General features: G+C 41.3%; 1 protein-coding gene across 2 annotated transcripts in view; it reads left to right on the top strand.

The window, feature by feature from the left end:
- Positions 1–17,509, top strand: part of cul4a (cullin 4A) — a 114,538-nt gene that overhangs the window by 84,956 nt on the left and 12,073 nt on the right. For both annotated transcript variants that reach the window (XM_060898671.1, XM_060898672.1), the window contains 7 exons: positions 457–561; positions 693–803; positions 5,015–5,100; positions 5,480–5,587; positions 5,754–5,867; positions 5,964–6,069; positions 14,174–14,350. In XM_060898671.1, the coding sequence (XP_060754654.1) occupies positions 457–561; positions 693–803; positions 5,015–5,100; positions 5,480–5,587; positions 5,754–5,867; positions 5,964–6,069; positions 14,174–14,350 (807 nt within the window). The remainder of the gene's footprint in view (positions 1–456; positions 562–692; positions 804–5,014; positions 5,101–5,479; positions 5,588–5,753; positions 5,868–5,963; positions 6,070–14,173; positions 14,351–17,509) is intronic.

Genomic DNA, 17,509 nt, shown 5'->3' with positions numbered 1-17,509 from the left:
TTGAAGAGAAAAAAAAAAAAGTATGGAGCTTCGCTAAAACAGGGCAAGCACTCGCTCCTGACTGTCACTCCATTGATTTGAAAACACTTGACTCTAATTTCACCTTCAGGTTAACAGATTAGCCAATCCTATAGGTTCATATACTTTTGCCACTTCCTGATGTATAATATTGGATCATTTTCCTCAATAAATGATCAAGTATAATTTTTTTTTCCTCATTTGTTTAATTAGGTTCTCTTTATCTACTTGTGTGAAAATCTGATGATGTTTTGAGTCATATTTGGACAGAAAATTGGAAAGGGTTCACAGACTTCCAAGCACCGTTCTACAATAAATGTACAGGACAGTACTTCCTGACTGCCAGGCAACATGAGAATCATGAGGGTGAAATAGACCTGCTGAGGATAATTGTGCAAATTGGATAAATACACGTAGATTTTGTGTGATTTCCTGCAGCCAAGTATGTGGACTCCAAACTACGCGCTGGTAACAAAGAGGCCACAGAAGAGGAGCTGGAGAGAATCCTCGACAAGATCATGATCATCTTCCGCTTTATTCACGGTAATAGCGCAACTGCTTATTTAGAAACTGAACTGCTCTGTATAAATCTATTCCCTAGCATATATCAATGTTTCCAAGAAGGTACAATTTCCAGCATTGCTTCCAAAAGCGCTGTTGTATTTTCTCTGCAGGTAAAGACGTGTTTGAAGCATTCTACAAAAAAGACCTCGCAAAGCGCTTGCTGGTGGGCAAAAGTGCCTCTGTGGATGCTGAGAAATCCATGCTGTCCAAACTCAAGCATGGTAAGAGTGTTTCTTTGTTTGGCTTTTGGGCAATCCGTTTGGCGAAACCCAGTTTGCGAGAAGGGAAAGGAGGAGGAAATACTCTTGACAGAGTTGTAGTCAAGGACGGAAAGTCCACTGGGCGATTTCCCAACACAGCAGAAACAAAAAGCTCAAGAGCACATGATGACTGTGAACAGGAAGTCTCTGAGCAGCTGTGGTTTAACACCAGAGCTGAGGGTGTCTGCAGTGCTTACTCACTCTGTGCAACAATTCCTGATGCTTTCAAGCTGCTGCAAGTTTACTGAGCAAAACTATACGCCTAAACTATACGCCTAAACTATACGCCTAAACTATACGCCTAAAAGCTGACCAGCGAAGGGCTGCTCTGTGTTCCATGATTGCTTTTAACACAGGAAAGCCCAGATATCAACTGCTCTGAATGCCTGTCTTATAAACTGCACTCAACACCTGACCCAAACCAATTCAAACGGTTTTTCAGTTCATTAATCGTGAACTTGGGTTTAGGTTGAATTTGTTAAGATTTACTATTTTTATTTCTACACACAGACTTTATCAAGTAGTTCTGTAACAATGTGCATGAGCACCATTAGCGTCTGGCGGTTTTTAAAATGGCGAAAGCCAGAGGTGGACAGAGTACCCAACTTCATGACTTCAGTCGAAGTACAGATCCCGCTGGTCAAATGTGACTCCGATACAAGTGAAAGTTGTCCAGTCAAATTTTTACTTAAGTTAAAGTACTGAAGTACTTCCTTTTAAAAATACTTAAGTATTAAAAGTACATTTTCTGTCAATGCATTGTTGTATTATTGCCACAACGCTTACAAAACCTAACGCCTCTGAAACAACTGACTGGATTTACTGACTAACTTGTAGAACCTGTAGAATAAACACCTGGTAGAACGCTACAAACTGAAACACAACTGAACTGAAAAAGAGCCACTGTCATTTTCTTTCTTTCTTTCTTTCTTACCTTTCTTACCTTTCTTTCTTACTTTCTTACCTTTCTTTCTTACTTACTTACCTACCTTTCTTTCTTACTTACCTACCTTTCTTTCTTTCTTTCTTTCTTTCTTTCTTTCTTTCTTTCTTTCTTTCCTTTCTTTCTTACTTTCTTACCTTTCTTTCTTTCTTACTTACCTACCTTTCTTTCTTTCTTTCTTTCTTTCTTTCTTTCTTTCTTCTTACTTACTTACTTACTTACTTACCTACCTTTCTTTCTTTCTTACTTACTTACCTACCTTTCTTTCTTTCTTCTTACTTACTTACCTTTCTTTCTTACTTACTTACTTACTTACTTACCTACCTTTCTTTCTTTCTTTCTTTCTTACTTACCTACCTTTCTTTCTTTCTTTCTTTCTTTCTTTCTTTCTTACTTACTTACTTACTTACTTACTTACTTACCTTTCTTTCTTACTTACCTTTCTTTCTTTTTTCTTACTTACCTTTCTTTCTTTCTTTTTTCTTACTTACTTACCTTTCTTTCTTACTTACCTTTCTTTCTTTCTTTCTTTCCTTTCTTTCCTTTCTTTCTTTCCTTACTTACCTTTCTTTCTTACTTACTTACCTTTCTTTCTTTATTTATTTATTTATTTATTTATTTATTTATTGTAACACTCCTCCACACCCCCCACAAAGCAGCATGGTAGTGTTCTGACCCAGCTCTGGCAGCGTGTGCACACATGCATGTGCATGTTAATCAGGAAGACAGTGGAATAGCTGTAAATGCAGCTTGCTCAGAACATAATGACAATCCAACCTGATTAAATCCAGGTTCACATCTCGAGCTTAATAACTGCCCAGTAGCAACACTGCTTTAAGCAAGACCATCATCTGACATCAAAACAAAAAATTCCAGCAATTTGTTGCGGGTGACTAGTACGATACTGTCCATCTCACAGGTCTCACGTGTGTGTGCGCGCATGTAAGTGTATGTATTCGTGCACATATGAATCTGCCTGTGGAATCATGGTGGTTTAACGTTAAGCTAGCTAGTCAGTGAAGCTCCACCTGACATGCTAGCTAACTCTTTTCAAACTCAAAATCATAGTGGGTAGCTAACGCTACTAGAAAAGGAACATTTCTAGATTCTGTTTATTTGGCAAGATTATGCTAAAACACATTTCTGAAAGGACTTCAGATAAGTTAACGTTATTCATGTTAGCGTAACTCTGTTTTTACATGCTAACTAACAGTGTCCGAATTAACTAGCTATGTGTAAACGTTAGCCGTGGACAACTTGGCGGGCAAATCCATGGAAAGTCATTTGACTAACCAGACTGCATAGCTATTGCAATGTTATCGCTAGCTCTAAAAGCACAGACAACTTCATTACAAGCTTTCTCTTGGAATAAAATGTTTACATCCCTCAATATGCTTCTGCAGGTTGGATGGCGAGTTTTTGTAGGCTGTGATGTGGTTCGTTTTAGGCAAATGTTTAAAACGAAACGGCAGTGAAGCTGCTCGCTGAAAATGGAAGTGACAGCTAGCTAGACTTTTATAAACAACAACTTTGAAAAAGTAATGCAAATAATCAAACAGAATTTTACGCTTAGAGCCGATTTACAATATGTACAAAATACACCAGTACTGCAGGTTCCAAATGATGCCAGCTGGCACCAATATGATAAAGCTTGAGATATTACTCACATTCTTTCCTGATTTACTGACTGGCAGTTGGTTATGAGGTTCTACCCTTTTGAGGATAAGGGCCAGTCACCATAAGGAGAAGCTGTCCATCCAGGCATGACAAACGAAGAGCACGCTGTCCAATAAATGTCAAGATGGGTTTGTTCCCCCCCACCCCGTGTAAAATTTACCCACCTAAGAGACCCGCATCTCAGAGAGGCTGAGTCTCTCAGAAGTAAAGACGGGAAGGGGTTCATTACTCTGAAAGACTGTGTGGGGGGAAAATAATGCAGTAATTTCACAATAATGTTCCTTAAAGTGAAATTGCCAAGAATTTGGGATCACATCCTCTGTGGTATATAACATAATTAAAAGATTCAGAGAATCTGGAGAAATCTCTGTACACAAGGGACAAGGCTGAGAAATAATATTGGATGCCCGTGATCTTCGGGTTAAAGAGGATCCGGTTTGTTATCAGTGCACAGTTCAAAACCCAGCATCTGTGATGGTATGAGGGTGCATTAGTGCACATGACATGGGCAGCTTGTACATCTGGGAAGGTATCATTAATGCTGAATGATGTATACAAGTTTTGGGGCAACATGCTGCAATCCTGTCAATATCTTTTTCAGGGAAGGTCTTCCTTCTTTTCATCAAGACAGTGTCAAACCGCTTTCTGCACATATTACTATATTAAAGCTGCATGGCTCTGTAGTAAAAGAGTCCAGGCGCTAAACTGGCCTGCCTGCAGTCCAGACCTGTTTCCTATTGAAAACATTTTGGTGCATTATGAAACAAAAAAAAAGAAAGATGCCAAAGGAGACTCCAAACTGTTGAGCAGCTGAAATCATGTGTCAAGCAAGAACAGGATAACATTTCACTCTCAAAGCTGTAGCAGTTGGTTTCCTCAGTTCCTAAACGTTTACAGAATGATGTTAAAAGTAGAGGCGACGCAACACCGTGGTAAACATGCCCCTGTCCCAACGTTTTCTTTGTGCTATTACTAATAAAATATAGGGTTTCCCTGGTTTGCAAATCATCTCATTCTGTTTTTATTTATATTTTTGGTTGTGGAATCTTTACTAAACATTTCGTTGTCACATTTTAATGGGCTGGGCTTTCTGTAGTCTTTAACCAATCGCCTGTGATGAGCTCGGTTTACAGATCATCTTAGAGATTCATGCCACTTTGCTGGAATGTTCAAGATGTAAATTATCAGAGTGTCATGTGGAACTCTGCTATCTGGGATGGCAGAATGATATCGGATCGTTCACCTGCTATAATCACATGTATTTATGGCTCCGGGAATTTTTAATGGGTCTAAAGGTTTAGAGATGTTTGCAGGCCATTTTAGTCATTTCTTTATTTTATAGAAATTTCTTTGTAAAAATCTTGTGCGTTTTGTATTTTTAGTATATAAAAAAAAAAAAGACCCAAGCTTATAAGAACTGCATGCTGAAATTACAGTTCAAGTTGAGATGTTTTACAAAAACACTAACGTGAGGCAGAGTAATAGGGCACGGCCTGTAACTGAGATAATGGTCGTCGGATGTGGTGTGATCTGATTTTATGGTCTCTTGCAGAGTGTGGTGCAGCGTTCACCAGCAAACTTGAGGGCATGTTCAAAGACATGGAACTCTCCAAAGACATTATGATCCAGTTCAAACAGGTACACGCTTATCTTAATCCTCGCTGTAGCCATCATGTTGTTTTTCGTTTTGGGAAAATCATGATTAGACATGGTGGTTTTGCAGTATTTGGGGTTTTTTGCCCTCTTCAGTGTTTACGAGCTAGACAACTATGGAAACACACAAAGGTCACATTTCTGAGTTTCCCCAAACACACTTCTGTTTTCTCTCTGCTTTCCAACCCCTATATGAGTTCATAAATAAAATGGGTCTCTTGTTCCTTCTAGTGCTATTATCCGAATCAGGACTGTCACATGTGGTCACAACATCTGTGGCACGATCGAACTTGTACTTTTTGTTGAGATGAACACTAGCTTGTGGTGATTTGAGCTTATAGTTTCCGTGTCTTGCAACCTTCAGTACATGCAGAATCAGAGTGAACCCAGCAACATCGATCTAACAGTCAACATCCTCACCATGGGCTACTGGCCCACCTACACGCCCATGGATGTCCATCTGCCCTCCGAGGTTTGTACATCCTGTGCACCAAAAAAGAATCTTTATTAACCCTACTCTTCCACACAGTCGACCTTTGTGCTCGCAACAGAAACGCACGCTCAAATTTTCTGCCGTGTACATTTGTTCTCAGTAAACGAGCGATGCTAGAGAACTGTTTGTGTCTGTGCCCCTTTAGATGGTAAAGCTTCAGGAGGTGTTCAAAACGTTCTATCTCGGGAAGCACAGTGGGCGAAAGCTTCAGTGGCAGCCCACACTGGGCCACGCGGTGCTTAAAGCTGAGTTTAAGGAGGTCAGTCTCTAACTTAACCATAGAGTTTGGTGTTTTAGCGCTCAGTTTGGGATGTGGGTGTGTTTACCACGCTGATCTGGCTTTCTTTCTCCGTAGGGTAAAAAGGAGCTGCAGGTCTCGTTATTCCAGACACTTGTTCTGCTCATGTTTAATGAAGGGGAGGAGTTTACGCTAGAGGAGATCCAAACGGCTACAGGAATAGGTAAAGAAAAGTCATCGCTTGATTATTGTCTGATATTGGGATGGCAGCTATTTCTTAAGCATAAAAATTAACATTTATTATTCTACAAAGATTAATTTTTAACAGTTTAACGTAACATTCAGGTCGGTTTAAGATATTTTCTCTCCTGGTTATATTGCCGTAGTAATTAACAATTATGCCACGAAATTGAGTCGTACGTGAGCTGATAGCCGACGAGGCGCGTAGCACCGAGTCGGCTATAAGCTACGTACAACGAGATTGTGTTTTATTCTATCCTCATTCACTGGATTTTGAGAGAAACAGCATTTTTTTTTTTTTTTGCAAAATCGATAAATAAAAACTAGTGCTGTCAAGCGATTAAAATTTTTAATCGCGATTAATGTCGCGACTGTCATAGTTAACTCGCGATTAATCGCAATTTAATCGCACATTTTTGTCACATGAAAAACCATTGTAATTCTCTTATCAGCATAAAAAAGTGAATGGGCTTGCTCACCGTTCGAACTACGGGGGTACTCGGGGGATCCGAGATCCCCTGAAACAGACATGAGATCCCTTGAAAACATGATTTGGGAAATGTTGGGGGGTCTCTAAAATATTGTCAAAATGATGTTTATTGACATAGCAATCGTGTGTAACGGGAAGCATTTGCATATCCGAAGTGAGCGCGCGATGGAGAGCCGCACTCTGAGACAAGCACAAGCACCCCCCCAAGGGAATAAAGGGACCCCCCCGAAAATATCGGCATAGTTCGAACACTGGTTGTACCAATGTTTTTTTTTATTTTTATTGCAGAGCATAACGCGTCTTGTCACAGCCACTGCAAAGTGGGGCTGGAGCCGCCGATGGGAAAACGAAACCTAAGCCGAGCACCGTGGCTCTTCGGGGGAGGGCAGAGGACTCTGGCTGTGCGGGGCGTGGCATCATGTCAGAGCGTTAATCTCGCGATAAAAAAATTATCGCCGTTAAAATTGAGTCAAGTTAACGCGTTAATAACGCGACATTTTTGACCGCACTAATAAAAACTTTATACAAAACGTCCGACAAAATAATTTCCGCTTAGAACGTAAACAAACCGGCGAAATGACGGAAGCAGTTTGTGAAAAAAATGCGATAATAATAATAATTCTTGAAAAATAAAAAAAGGTACATTCTTGCCATCAAATACTTTCATTCCATATTTTGTTGCTTTTGTATTTTTTGGGGTTTTGTTTTTGAGTAGTTTTTATTTCGTCCTCGGTTGGTTCAGCAACACACGCCGCCATTTTGTTTTTCCTCTACTCACGATTAGCCTAGTAGTAGAGTAGCCAATCAGAGCGCGCGATTGCTCATATCCAGTGACTGTGGATAGAATAGCTACTAATACATGGTCTGTATATCAATAACAAAACAGCCGATGTAAAAATCTGCAATTTAAGACCATTTGCATTCATCACGAATTTGTATTTAATTAAAATGTATGCGTTTCTCGAGACAGTCTTGTGCACTTGTACTGTATTTGCAGTGTATAAAAAGACTCCGAAGAGTCTTCATGGTCCTAAGACTATAAAGCTCAAATTACAGTTCAGCTGGAGATGTGATGCTGTCAGTGGAAATGAACGTAAGCCAGGGTAATGGGGCGTGTCCTGTAATTCAGTATAATAAAGGGACAATCTGAGTAATGTTTTTAGCAAAATGGGGATCTTTTCTCTTCTTGACATATTTTGTTCTGCTTTAAAAATCCTCAGCATTTGATTGTGCCACCAGTCACAAGGTCACTCTATATGTTTCGCATTTCTTTTTCATTTTTAAGAAATGCTGATATGGCTAACTGTGAAAGGACAAACCTTAATCTTACCATGTTTTTTGTTGAAGATTTCAGTATTAATAAAACAATACGATAGTATCCTGTGTGTCGATCGAGCAGAACTGGTGACCTTTTACTTCATGTCTAACAAAAGTCAAATACCCCGTTCTCCAACAAGAACATCATACCCGCAGTAAAGCTTCGTGGACTTGTGTTTTGCAGCTTCAGGAAATGAGTAATGGGTGATGTACTGTAGAATGATGTAAGGCTTGCGATTTCATTATGCATCATGTAGAAAGAAAATGACACACAGCATGAGCAAGTCCATATCCAGTGAAATGGTTGCATTTGGTTGTGACACAATCAGAGAGGAAAGAGGCGTTTCTTTGGATGTAATGTAACTGCATAGAAATATTGAAATTAATATTCAATTGATAAAATGGTTACATGCTTACTTGAGTCCGTATACAGTGGGGCAAATAAGTATTTAGTCAGCCACCAATTGTGCAAGTTCTCCCACTTAAAAAGATGAGAGAGGCCTGTAATTTTCATCATAGGTACACTTTAACTATGAGAGACAGAATGGGGGGAAAGAATCCAGGAAATCACATTGTAGGATTTTTAAAGAATTAATTGGTAAATTCCTCGGTAAAATAAGTATTTGGTCACCTACAAACAAGCAAGATTTCTGGCTCTCACAGACCTGTAACAACTTCTTTAAGAGGCTCCTCTGTCCTCCACTTGTTACCTGTATTAATGGCACCTGTTTGAACTCGTTATCAGTATAAAAGACACCTGTCCACAACCTCAAACAGTCACACTCCAAACTCCACTATGGCCAAGACCAAAGAGCTGTCAAAGGACACCAGAAACAAAATTGTAGACCTGCACCAGGCTGGGAAGACTGAATCTGCAATAGGTAAGCAGCTTGGTGTGAAGAAATCAACTGTGGGAGCAATTATTAGAAAATGGAAGACATACAAGACCACTGATAATCTCCCTCGATCTGGGGCTCCACGCAAGATCTCACCCCGTGGGGTCAAAATGATCACAAGAACGGTGAGTAAAAATCCCAGAACCACACGGGGGGACCTAGTGAATGACCTGCAGAGAGCTGGGACCAAAGTAACAAAGGCTACCATCAGTAACACACTACGCCGCCAGGGACTCAAATCCTGCAGTGCCAGACGTGTCCCCCTGCTTAAGCCAGTACATGTCCAGGCCCGTCTGAAGTTTGCTAGAGAGCATTTGGATGATCCAGAAGAGGACTGGGAGAATGTCATATGGTCAGATGAAACCAAAATAGAACTTTTTGGTAAAAACTCAACTTGTCGTGTTTGGAGGAGAAAGAATGCTGAGTTGCATCCAAAGAACACCATACCTACTGTGAAGCATGGGGGTGGAAACATCATGCTTTGGGGCTGTTTTTCTGCAAAGGGACCAGGACGACTGAGCCGTGTAAAGGAAAGAATGAATGGGGCCATGTATCGTGAGATTTTGAGTGAAAACCTCCTTCCATCAGCAAGGGCATTGAAGATGAAACGTGGCTGGGTCTTTCAGCATGACAATGATCCCAAACACACCGCCCGGGCAACGAAGGAGTGGCTTCGTAAGAAGCATTTCAAGGTCCTGGAGTGGCCTAGCCAGTCTCCAGATCTCAACCCCATAGAAAATCTTTGGAGGGAGTTGAAAGTCCGTGTTGCCCAGCGACAGCCCCAAAACATCACTGCTCTAGAGGAGATCTGCATGGAGGAATGGGCCAAAATACCAGCAACAGTGTGTGAAAACCTTGTGAAGACTTACAGAAAACGTTTGACCTCTGTCATTGCCAACAAAGGGTATATAACAAAGTATTGAGATGAACTTTTGTTATTGACCAAATACTTATTTTCCACCATAATTTGCAAATAAATTATTTAAAAATCCTACAATGTGATTTCCTGGATTCTTTCCCCCATAGTTGAAGTGTACCTATGATGAAAATTACAGGCCTCTTTTTAAGTGGGAGAACTTGCACAATTGGTGACTGACTAAATACTTTTTTGCCCCACTGTATATGGATTCAGGTAAGCATGTAACCATTGAAAGAAAGAAAGAAAGAAAGAAAGAAAGAAAGAAAGAAAGAAAGAAAGAAAGAACACCTTTATTCATCACACACTTGTGAAATTCCTTTCTGCATTTAACCCATCTGAAGCAGTGAATACGCACGTGAGCAATGAGCGCACACACATACCCAGAGCAGCGGGCAGCCACACTAACAGCGCCCAGGGAGCAGTTGGGAGTTAGGCGCCTCGCTCAACGGCCGTCCCATATTAACCTAACCGCATGTCTTTGGACTGTACAAGGTGTCCAAAAAGTCTGGATCCATAGGTAATTATTTATTTAAATATTACAACAAATGCTCAAATTGACAGCTTTGGGCTTCGCGACACTTGTGTAGATGTTGAATAATATAGATTTATTTTTTTCGCAGTCCAAATCCTGTGCTCTGATTGGCTGGCGAGCGGGTCCCTATCCTACGGTACGGACCCCGGTTACGGACCTCTGGCGACTCGCTTGTTCACAACAACAGCAAACGTAGCATTTTTTTTTTGTCAACATTTATCTTTTTTTATAAGATTTATTTATAAGATTATCAAAAATCATAAATGTTTGCCAGCATTTCTCAGGAGAATAGCATTAATTTTACAGCATGGATAGTGATAACGACAGTGTTCACAGCGAAAGCGAGTTTTACTACCCTGAGGAAGAAGAAATAAAAGAAAACATTTCAGGAGAAAGCTAAAAACCTGTAACTGTTGCTAACGCTGAGCAAAAACATGGCTGAATCCTGAATGACTCAGTTTTGTATAAATAGGGGACTAGATAGGCGGCAAAATGTAGTTTTTTTCCTGCCATGGAAGTGCACTTGTATACCGAGGAGGAAGCAATTTGCATTACAGCCGTGAATGAGGATTCAAAATGGTGGCTCGGTTCGGTTTTCCCTTCCGGGCGCTCTCGTTTTCTGTTAGAATTTGGTAAAGAAAAAAATAAATATATTATTTACCAGCTTAAGGTCGGTCCGTATGGTGAAATACCGTGACCTCAGCCTTGAATACTGACCTCGACCCAGAGGGCCTCGCTCAGTACTTTCAAGACCTCGGTCACAGTATTTCACGATACGGACCTCCCAGCTGGTAAATAACATATACATATTTATGCACTGCCTAAAAGCAGAGCTCCTGATGAGCAAAATATTTGCAAGGGCAGAAAATCAACCTGAATAGAATAATATTACAGCATATGAACTATCGAATTGTGTAGTGTACATGGTGTGTTTTAGGTCAATAAATTGCTGCATTGTCTTGTGACTGTGAGACCAATAATGAGATACACATCGCAGTTACGAATATGTATTTATTCTTTTCTTTGTCACCGCGTGCCATGCACCAGCAACAACACCACGACGGTTATTATGGTGTGACTCTGCTGGGTGACTGGTGGACAGCAGTGACTCAGCGTTTTCATTTTACATCAGTATCAGTGTTGTGGTCGAGTCACTAAACCCCGAGTCCATTCTCAAGTCCCCAGTGTTCAAGTCCAAGTCATTAAAAAAAATTTCGAGTCGAGTCCACTATTGATCCGAGTTCAAGACTCCATCCGCACCGTTTGTCGGTGGCTGTTTTAGCGCCGTTAACATTAGTTTGTTCCTGAACATGATGTATGAACAGGTGAATGTGCTTCTCTTTATCAGCGAGTGTGAAGTATTCTGTCAGAGATGGTTGGGAGACGGGTGTAAGTGCAGAAGGTGCGTTTATTAATACGAGTGAAGAGGGTAAACAATCCAGAACGGCAGGCAAAATCGTAAAACAGTGAAACAGGCAACAGGTCGAGCGAGGCACAAACAGGCTCTCATAGACTCGGCAGAATCCAAGACGAGAAACAGGAAATCAGGAAACCAAACAAGGAAATAAGGCTCGGTAATGTGTCAGCAACGCAACTCAGTACTTTGCAAAGTAAACATGTTTTCACAGTCTTTATATCGGCGCACTGATTGCGCCTTAATCCTGTGCAGGTGTGAGTCATTTACGGTGCATGCACGAGAGTCCACTTGGTGCGCACGCGCTGTCCGGAGCGCGCCCGAGAGTCTATCTGATGCATGTGCCGAGGCACATAGGTGTGACACGCTTGCACAAAATTAGTACAAATTTAATGTCGATATAAATATCTTATGCCAAATTATTATGGCATGTTACAAAAAATAAAGAAAATCTGAGTCCTCGTCTCCAATTTACGACTCCGATTGCAGTTAATGCACGAGTCCGAGTCCAATTCGAGTCACGGATCCTTAAAATCAGGGCACGAGTTGGACTCGAGTACTACAAGCCTGGTCAGTACTATATAGTTACTATCGAATATTATTACATTACATTACATTAGGGGCGGCACGGTGGTGTAGTGGATAGCGCTGTCGCCTCACAGCAAGAAGGTCCTGGGTTCGAGCCCCGTGGCTGGCGAGTGCCTTTCTGTGCGGAGTTTGCATGTTCTCCCCGTGTCCGCGTGGGTTTCCTCCGGGTGCTCCGGTTTCCCCCACAGTCCAAAGACATGCAGGTTAGGCTAACTGGTGGCTCTAAATTGAGCGTAGGTGTGAATGTGAGTGTGAATGGTTGTCTGTGTCTATGTGTCAGCCCTGTGATGACCTGGCGACTTGTCCAGGGTGTACCCCGCCTTTCGCCCGTAGTCAGCTGGGATAGGCTCCAGCTTGCCTGCGACCCTGTAGAACAGGATAAAGCGGCTAGAGATAATGAGATGAGTGCATTACATTAATGGCATTTAGCAGACGCTCTTATCCAGAGTAACATCCAACATACCCAGAGCATCCTGGGGAGCAGCTGGGGTTAGGTACCTTGCTCAAGGGCACTTCAGCCATTCCTGCTGGTCCAGAGAATCGAACCAGTGACCTTTTGGTCCTAAAGCTGCTTCTCTAACCATTAACCCATGGTATTATCGGGCATAAGGACTAATCGATGTTGATCCGCGGTAGTTTTAGATTATCTCAAACTAAGGAAAGATGCTCGTAGCTGCTATTGAACTATACAGTAATTATGTTTACCCCAGTGTGCAGAGTAAGAAATTGTTCACTTAAATAAGCATACGATGCAAAGATACATTGCCCACTATGGGGGAGAAAAAAAGCAATTTGTTTATCCATCTTTTCTGTCAAATGTGTTAGTGAATAATCCTATGTTATTTTTTCGAAAGCAAATTAAACATAAAGCACTGGATAAAAACCTATCTATCTTGTGTACACTACCGTTCAAAAGTTTGGGGTCACCCAGGCAATTTTGTGTTTTCCATGAAAAGTCACACTTTTATTTCCCACCATAAGTTGTAAAACGAATAGAAAATCTAGTCAAGACATTTTTCTGGCCATTTTGAGCATTTAATCGACCCCACAAATGTGATGCTCCAGAAACTCAATCTGCTCAAAGGAAGGTCAGTTTTATAGCTTCTCTAAAGAGCTCAACTGTTTTCAGCTGTGCTAACATGATTGTACAAGGGTTTTCTAATCATCCATTAGCCTTCTGAGGCAATGAGCAAACACACTGTACCATTAGAACACTGGAGTGAGAGTTGCTGGAAATGGGCCTCTATACACCTATGGAGATATTGCACCAAAAACCACACATTTGCAGCTAGAATAGTCATTTACCACATTAGCAATGTATAGAGTGGATTTCTGATTAGTTTAAAGTGATCTTCATTGAAAAGAACAGTGCTTTTCTTTCAAAAATAAGGACATTTCAAAATGACCCCAAACTTTTGAACGGTAGTGTAAATAACGATACAGATTTTGTTGTCCGGTGGTCAAGTGTTTGAGATACGTTGCCTTGCATTTTCAATCGGGTTCCCTGTGGCGGTACATATACCGTACGTCATTCGTCATACAGATACAAAAGCCATCAAAAATCAGATTGATGCATTACCATATTCTCTTAAATATGGAGCTTCGCTTGGGAGCGCTGCGACAGTCACCTTGAACTGTTGTTGTAACATGCAGAGATGAGTTCCTACTTTACCGTAACTATTGTTCTGGGCCGATTTCGGTATGTGAAGAATCCTGTCTTGCATCCATGACAATGAGTTCAAGTCGATCCTCTGTAGCTTAGCATAGCTTCAAAGCTATATGAGATCTGAAATAAAAAGAAATATATTAGATTTCCTGTCAGGAAAACTGTCTATGGATCCAGACTTTTGGGACGCCCTGTACGTATGTTGTATTTGTCCTGCGACAGTTTCTGTTTAAAAGATTGATGAATTGTTTCATTGTTCCTCCAGAGGAGAGCGAGCTGAGACGTACACTGCAGTCGCTGGCATGTGGGAAAGCTCGTGTACTTAATAAAAATCCCAGAGGGAAAGACGTGGAGGACGGAGACCGCTTCAACTTCAATAATGAGTTTAAACATAAGCTGTTCCGGATTAAAATCAACCAGATTCAGATGAAGGAGACGGTAGGTCTTTCCTGTACTTCTTCACTATCAGTCTGAATTATTGCATCTGTCCTTGGAGCCTTTTCTTTTTTTTTTCTCTCCACTCATCCAACAACACTGTCTTGCTTGCTCTTATTTTGAACAGTGGCTTCATCTTGGTCTTTATTATAAGATTGCAAAATGTTTTTCGTATCCTTATAAAATCCATATTTATCTTCAGAATAATGTATCACGAGTAGGGATAGTTGGTGTTTTTAACAACTGTTGTGTGCTGCTTATCAGTTTGGAATGTGGTCAGTACAGTTACTGATTAGCTAGATGTTAATAGCTTGGACCATTTGTAATACTCCCAGCTCTGCAAACTTTGTTTATGGTTCTGTTATGGCATGCCTGCTGTCGACTCCTGACAGTAAACCAAGCAGCGTTGTGAACACAGCACTCAAAGACGGCATTTCTGGAGATGTTTATTAAAAGGCGGTTTGCTAAATTGCTTATATTTCCTCCCTCGGATGGATGATGAGAGAGTTCACATTATCCACTTACTGTAACTAAACCGCAGCCACGCTTATTTTCTCTGCTTTTCTTGTTTCAGGAAAAATACTCAGCTGTTTAAACCTCAGTGCTGCTTATGTTGCACTTCTGATTCAGTCAGGTGTTGATTAGTTTTCTATAACAGCAGCTCCGATGGACCCAGAGGGGAACCGTCAGGGCCTTCTAGGCCCTCAGAGAAGGCTCAAACAGATCAGCATTTCAAATGTTATCTTTAATTCCTTTCATTCTTTCTTTCATAATTTCATTATAATTGTTCTCTTCTAATTCTAATTTGATTCAGAAATGAAAGGGTTACTGTCCTGAAAACATTAAAATCAAGTGAGATTTTTTTTTTTTTAATCCCCCGCTGGCTGAAAGGCCCGAAGGGGGATTATGTCGTGGCGATGTCCATCCCGGGAAGGGTACTCACCTTCTGAAATCAACTCCTCTCACAATTTTTGGAAGAATTTCACCAAACTTGGCAGGATTCCTTGTTATATATGTCGGTAATACGCATATTCTAATTTCGTTAAATTCGGTCACGTTTTACCAGAGTTCCAGCTCTTGATTAACAAAATTATACTTTGTTTTTTCCTTCTGAAACCAACCCCTCACAATTTTTGGAGGAATTTCATGAAATTTGGCAAAAGGCTTTGTTATATGTCGGTAATACACATTATTTTGTTCAGTTCGGTCGCATTTTACCAGAGTTACAGCCCTTGATTAACAAGCTTGTACTTTGACAATTTCATGAAGGTGTGCTCGGCTTCTGACATCAACTCCTCTTACAATTTTTAGAGGAATTTCTCGAAGCGTGGCAAAAGGCCTTGTTATATGACGGTAATGCGCATATTGGGATTTAATTTTGTTTGTGAACATTTTACCAGAGTTTTGAGCCTTGATTAAATAACTTGACAATTTCATGAGGGTGTAGGTTCTTCTGAAATCACCTCCTCTCACAATTTGTGGAGGAATTTCACCAAACTTGGCAAAAGGCTTTGTTATATGACCGTTATACGCAGATTGAAATTTCGTTTAATTTGGGCAAATTTTCCCAGAGTTATGCCCTCGATTATTAACAAACTTGCACTTTGGCAATTTCATCAAGGTGTGCTTGCTTTCTGAAATCAACTTCCCTCACAACTTTTATCCCCCGCTGGCTGAAAGGCCTGAAGGGGGATTATGTCGTGGTGATGTCTGTCCGTCCGTCCTAGGAAGGGCACTCACCTTCCGAAATCAACTCCTCTCACAATTTTTGGAGGAATTTCACCAAACTTGACAGGATTCTTTGTTGTATGTCGGTAATGGGCATATTGCAATTTCGTTCAATTTTACCAGAGTTATGGCCGAGTTGCCAGCGGGGGATATTGTGCTCTCAGAGCACTCTTGTTGTTTGTTGTCTCTAGGCTGAGAAGAGTTTAGAGCTGCTCACTCATTGGTTAGGACTTAATTGCCGGGAGAGAAGGCCATGACAGTGTACGTTTATGTAGGAAGTGACGGATGAATTAACCAATCAGATTTTGATTTATAGTGAAAGGGACCCAAAATTTATCGCCTTCAGACTTCTCGAAGGCCAACGCAAGCTTAACTGCTAGTTGGCGCCGTCAGTGCGGCAGTGAAGCCACCTTCCAGCCAGTGTAGCATTACATTACATTAATGGCATTTAGCAGATACTCTTATCTAGAGTGATGTAGAACATACTTGGAGCAGCCCGGGGAGCAGTTGGGTGTTAAGCGCCTTTCTCAAGGGCACTTCAGCCATTCCTGCTGGTCCAGGGAATCAAACCGGTGATCTTTTGGTCCCAAAGCTGCATTTCTAACCATTAGGCCATGGCTTCCCCAGTTCATCAATAGTGTTAGCGAATGCTAGTAAAGTGGTCAAGCCAGTGCTACCTGGTAACCTGCCGCTAATCCCTCGCAAAATCCTTTGCCCTGTTGCCTGTTTTTTGGTATGTCTGGCTGAGTTTTGGTTGAGCTGAAGTCCCAGCTCTAATAGTAACGGTTCCCCACTGGATGGAGCTTACACTGGGACTCGTAGGACGGACGTGCCACGTAAACAGGTTCAGAACGGATGTAATTGATGATACGGTAACGTTTTCTGTACGAAGGTTTTATTGAGCATTTTTGGAAGGAGTCTTCAGTGTCAGAGCTTTGCAACAGTCAGAAATAGTTTTCCAACATGTGAAAGATTTCAGGCCAGAAGGCTTTGTTTCCACGGAGAGGCTGGTGATTTCCACCATATTAAGGGCCCGTTTACACGAGGACGCTGTCGGGTAAAAACGACTAAATATTTTATCGGAAGTGCCTTTCGTCTACACGGGGACGGCGTTTCCGAGGCTGAAAAACGGAAAAAATTGAAAACGCCTTCCAGAGTGGATAAGTTAAAAACAGCCCCCGTTGCATATCCGTCTAAACTACCCAATACGCGAAACTCTGCTCGGATCTGCTCACGTCGGGTACGCGTTTACGTCATACATATGTCATATACTGTACATGCCAGCCCGGGAAGTAAGAAAGTAAGTAAAAAAGTAAGAGCATGTCTGATTACATCGATCCAACGGACCTTCAAGCTGCTCTGGCAGCTTTAATAAACGTCCAGGAGTCCTTCGAACATCTATACCGAATCTGCACATATACCGTTAATGAACAGAGGC

This window comes from Neoarius graeffei, chromosome 18, assembly GCF_027579695.1.
Source record: "Neoarius graeffei isolate fNeoGra1 chromosome 18, fNeoGra1.pri, whole genome shotgun sequence".
In the NCBI taxonomy this organism is placed as follows: Eukaryota; Metazoa; Chordata; class Actinopteri; order Siluriformes; family Ariidae; genus Neoarius; species Neoarius graeffei.
The sequence above is the reverse complement of the archived record's forward strand: the minus strand, read 5'-3'. Positions and strand labels throughout refer to the sequence as shown.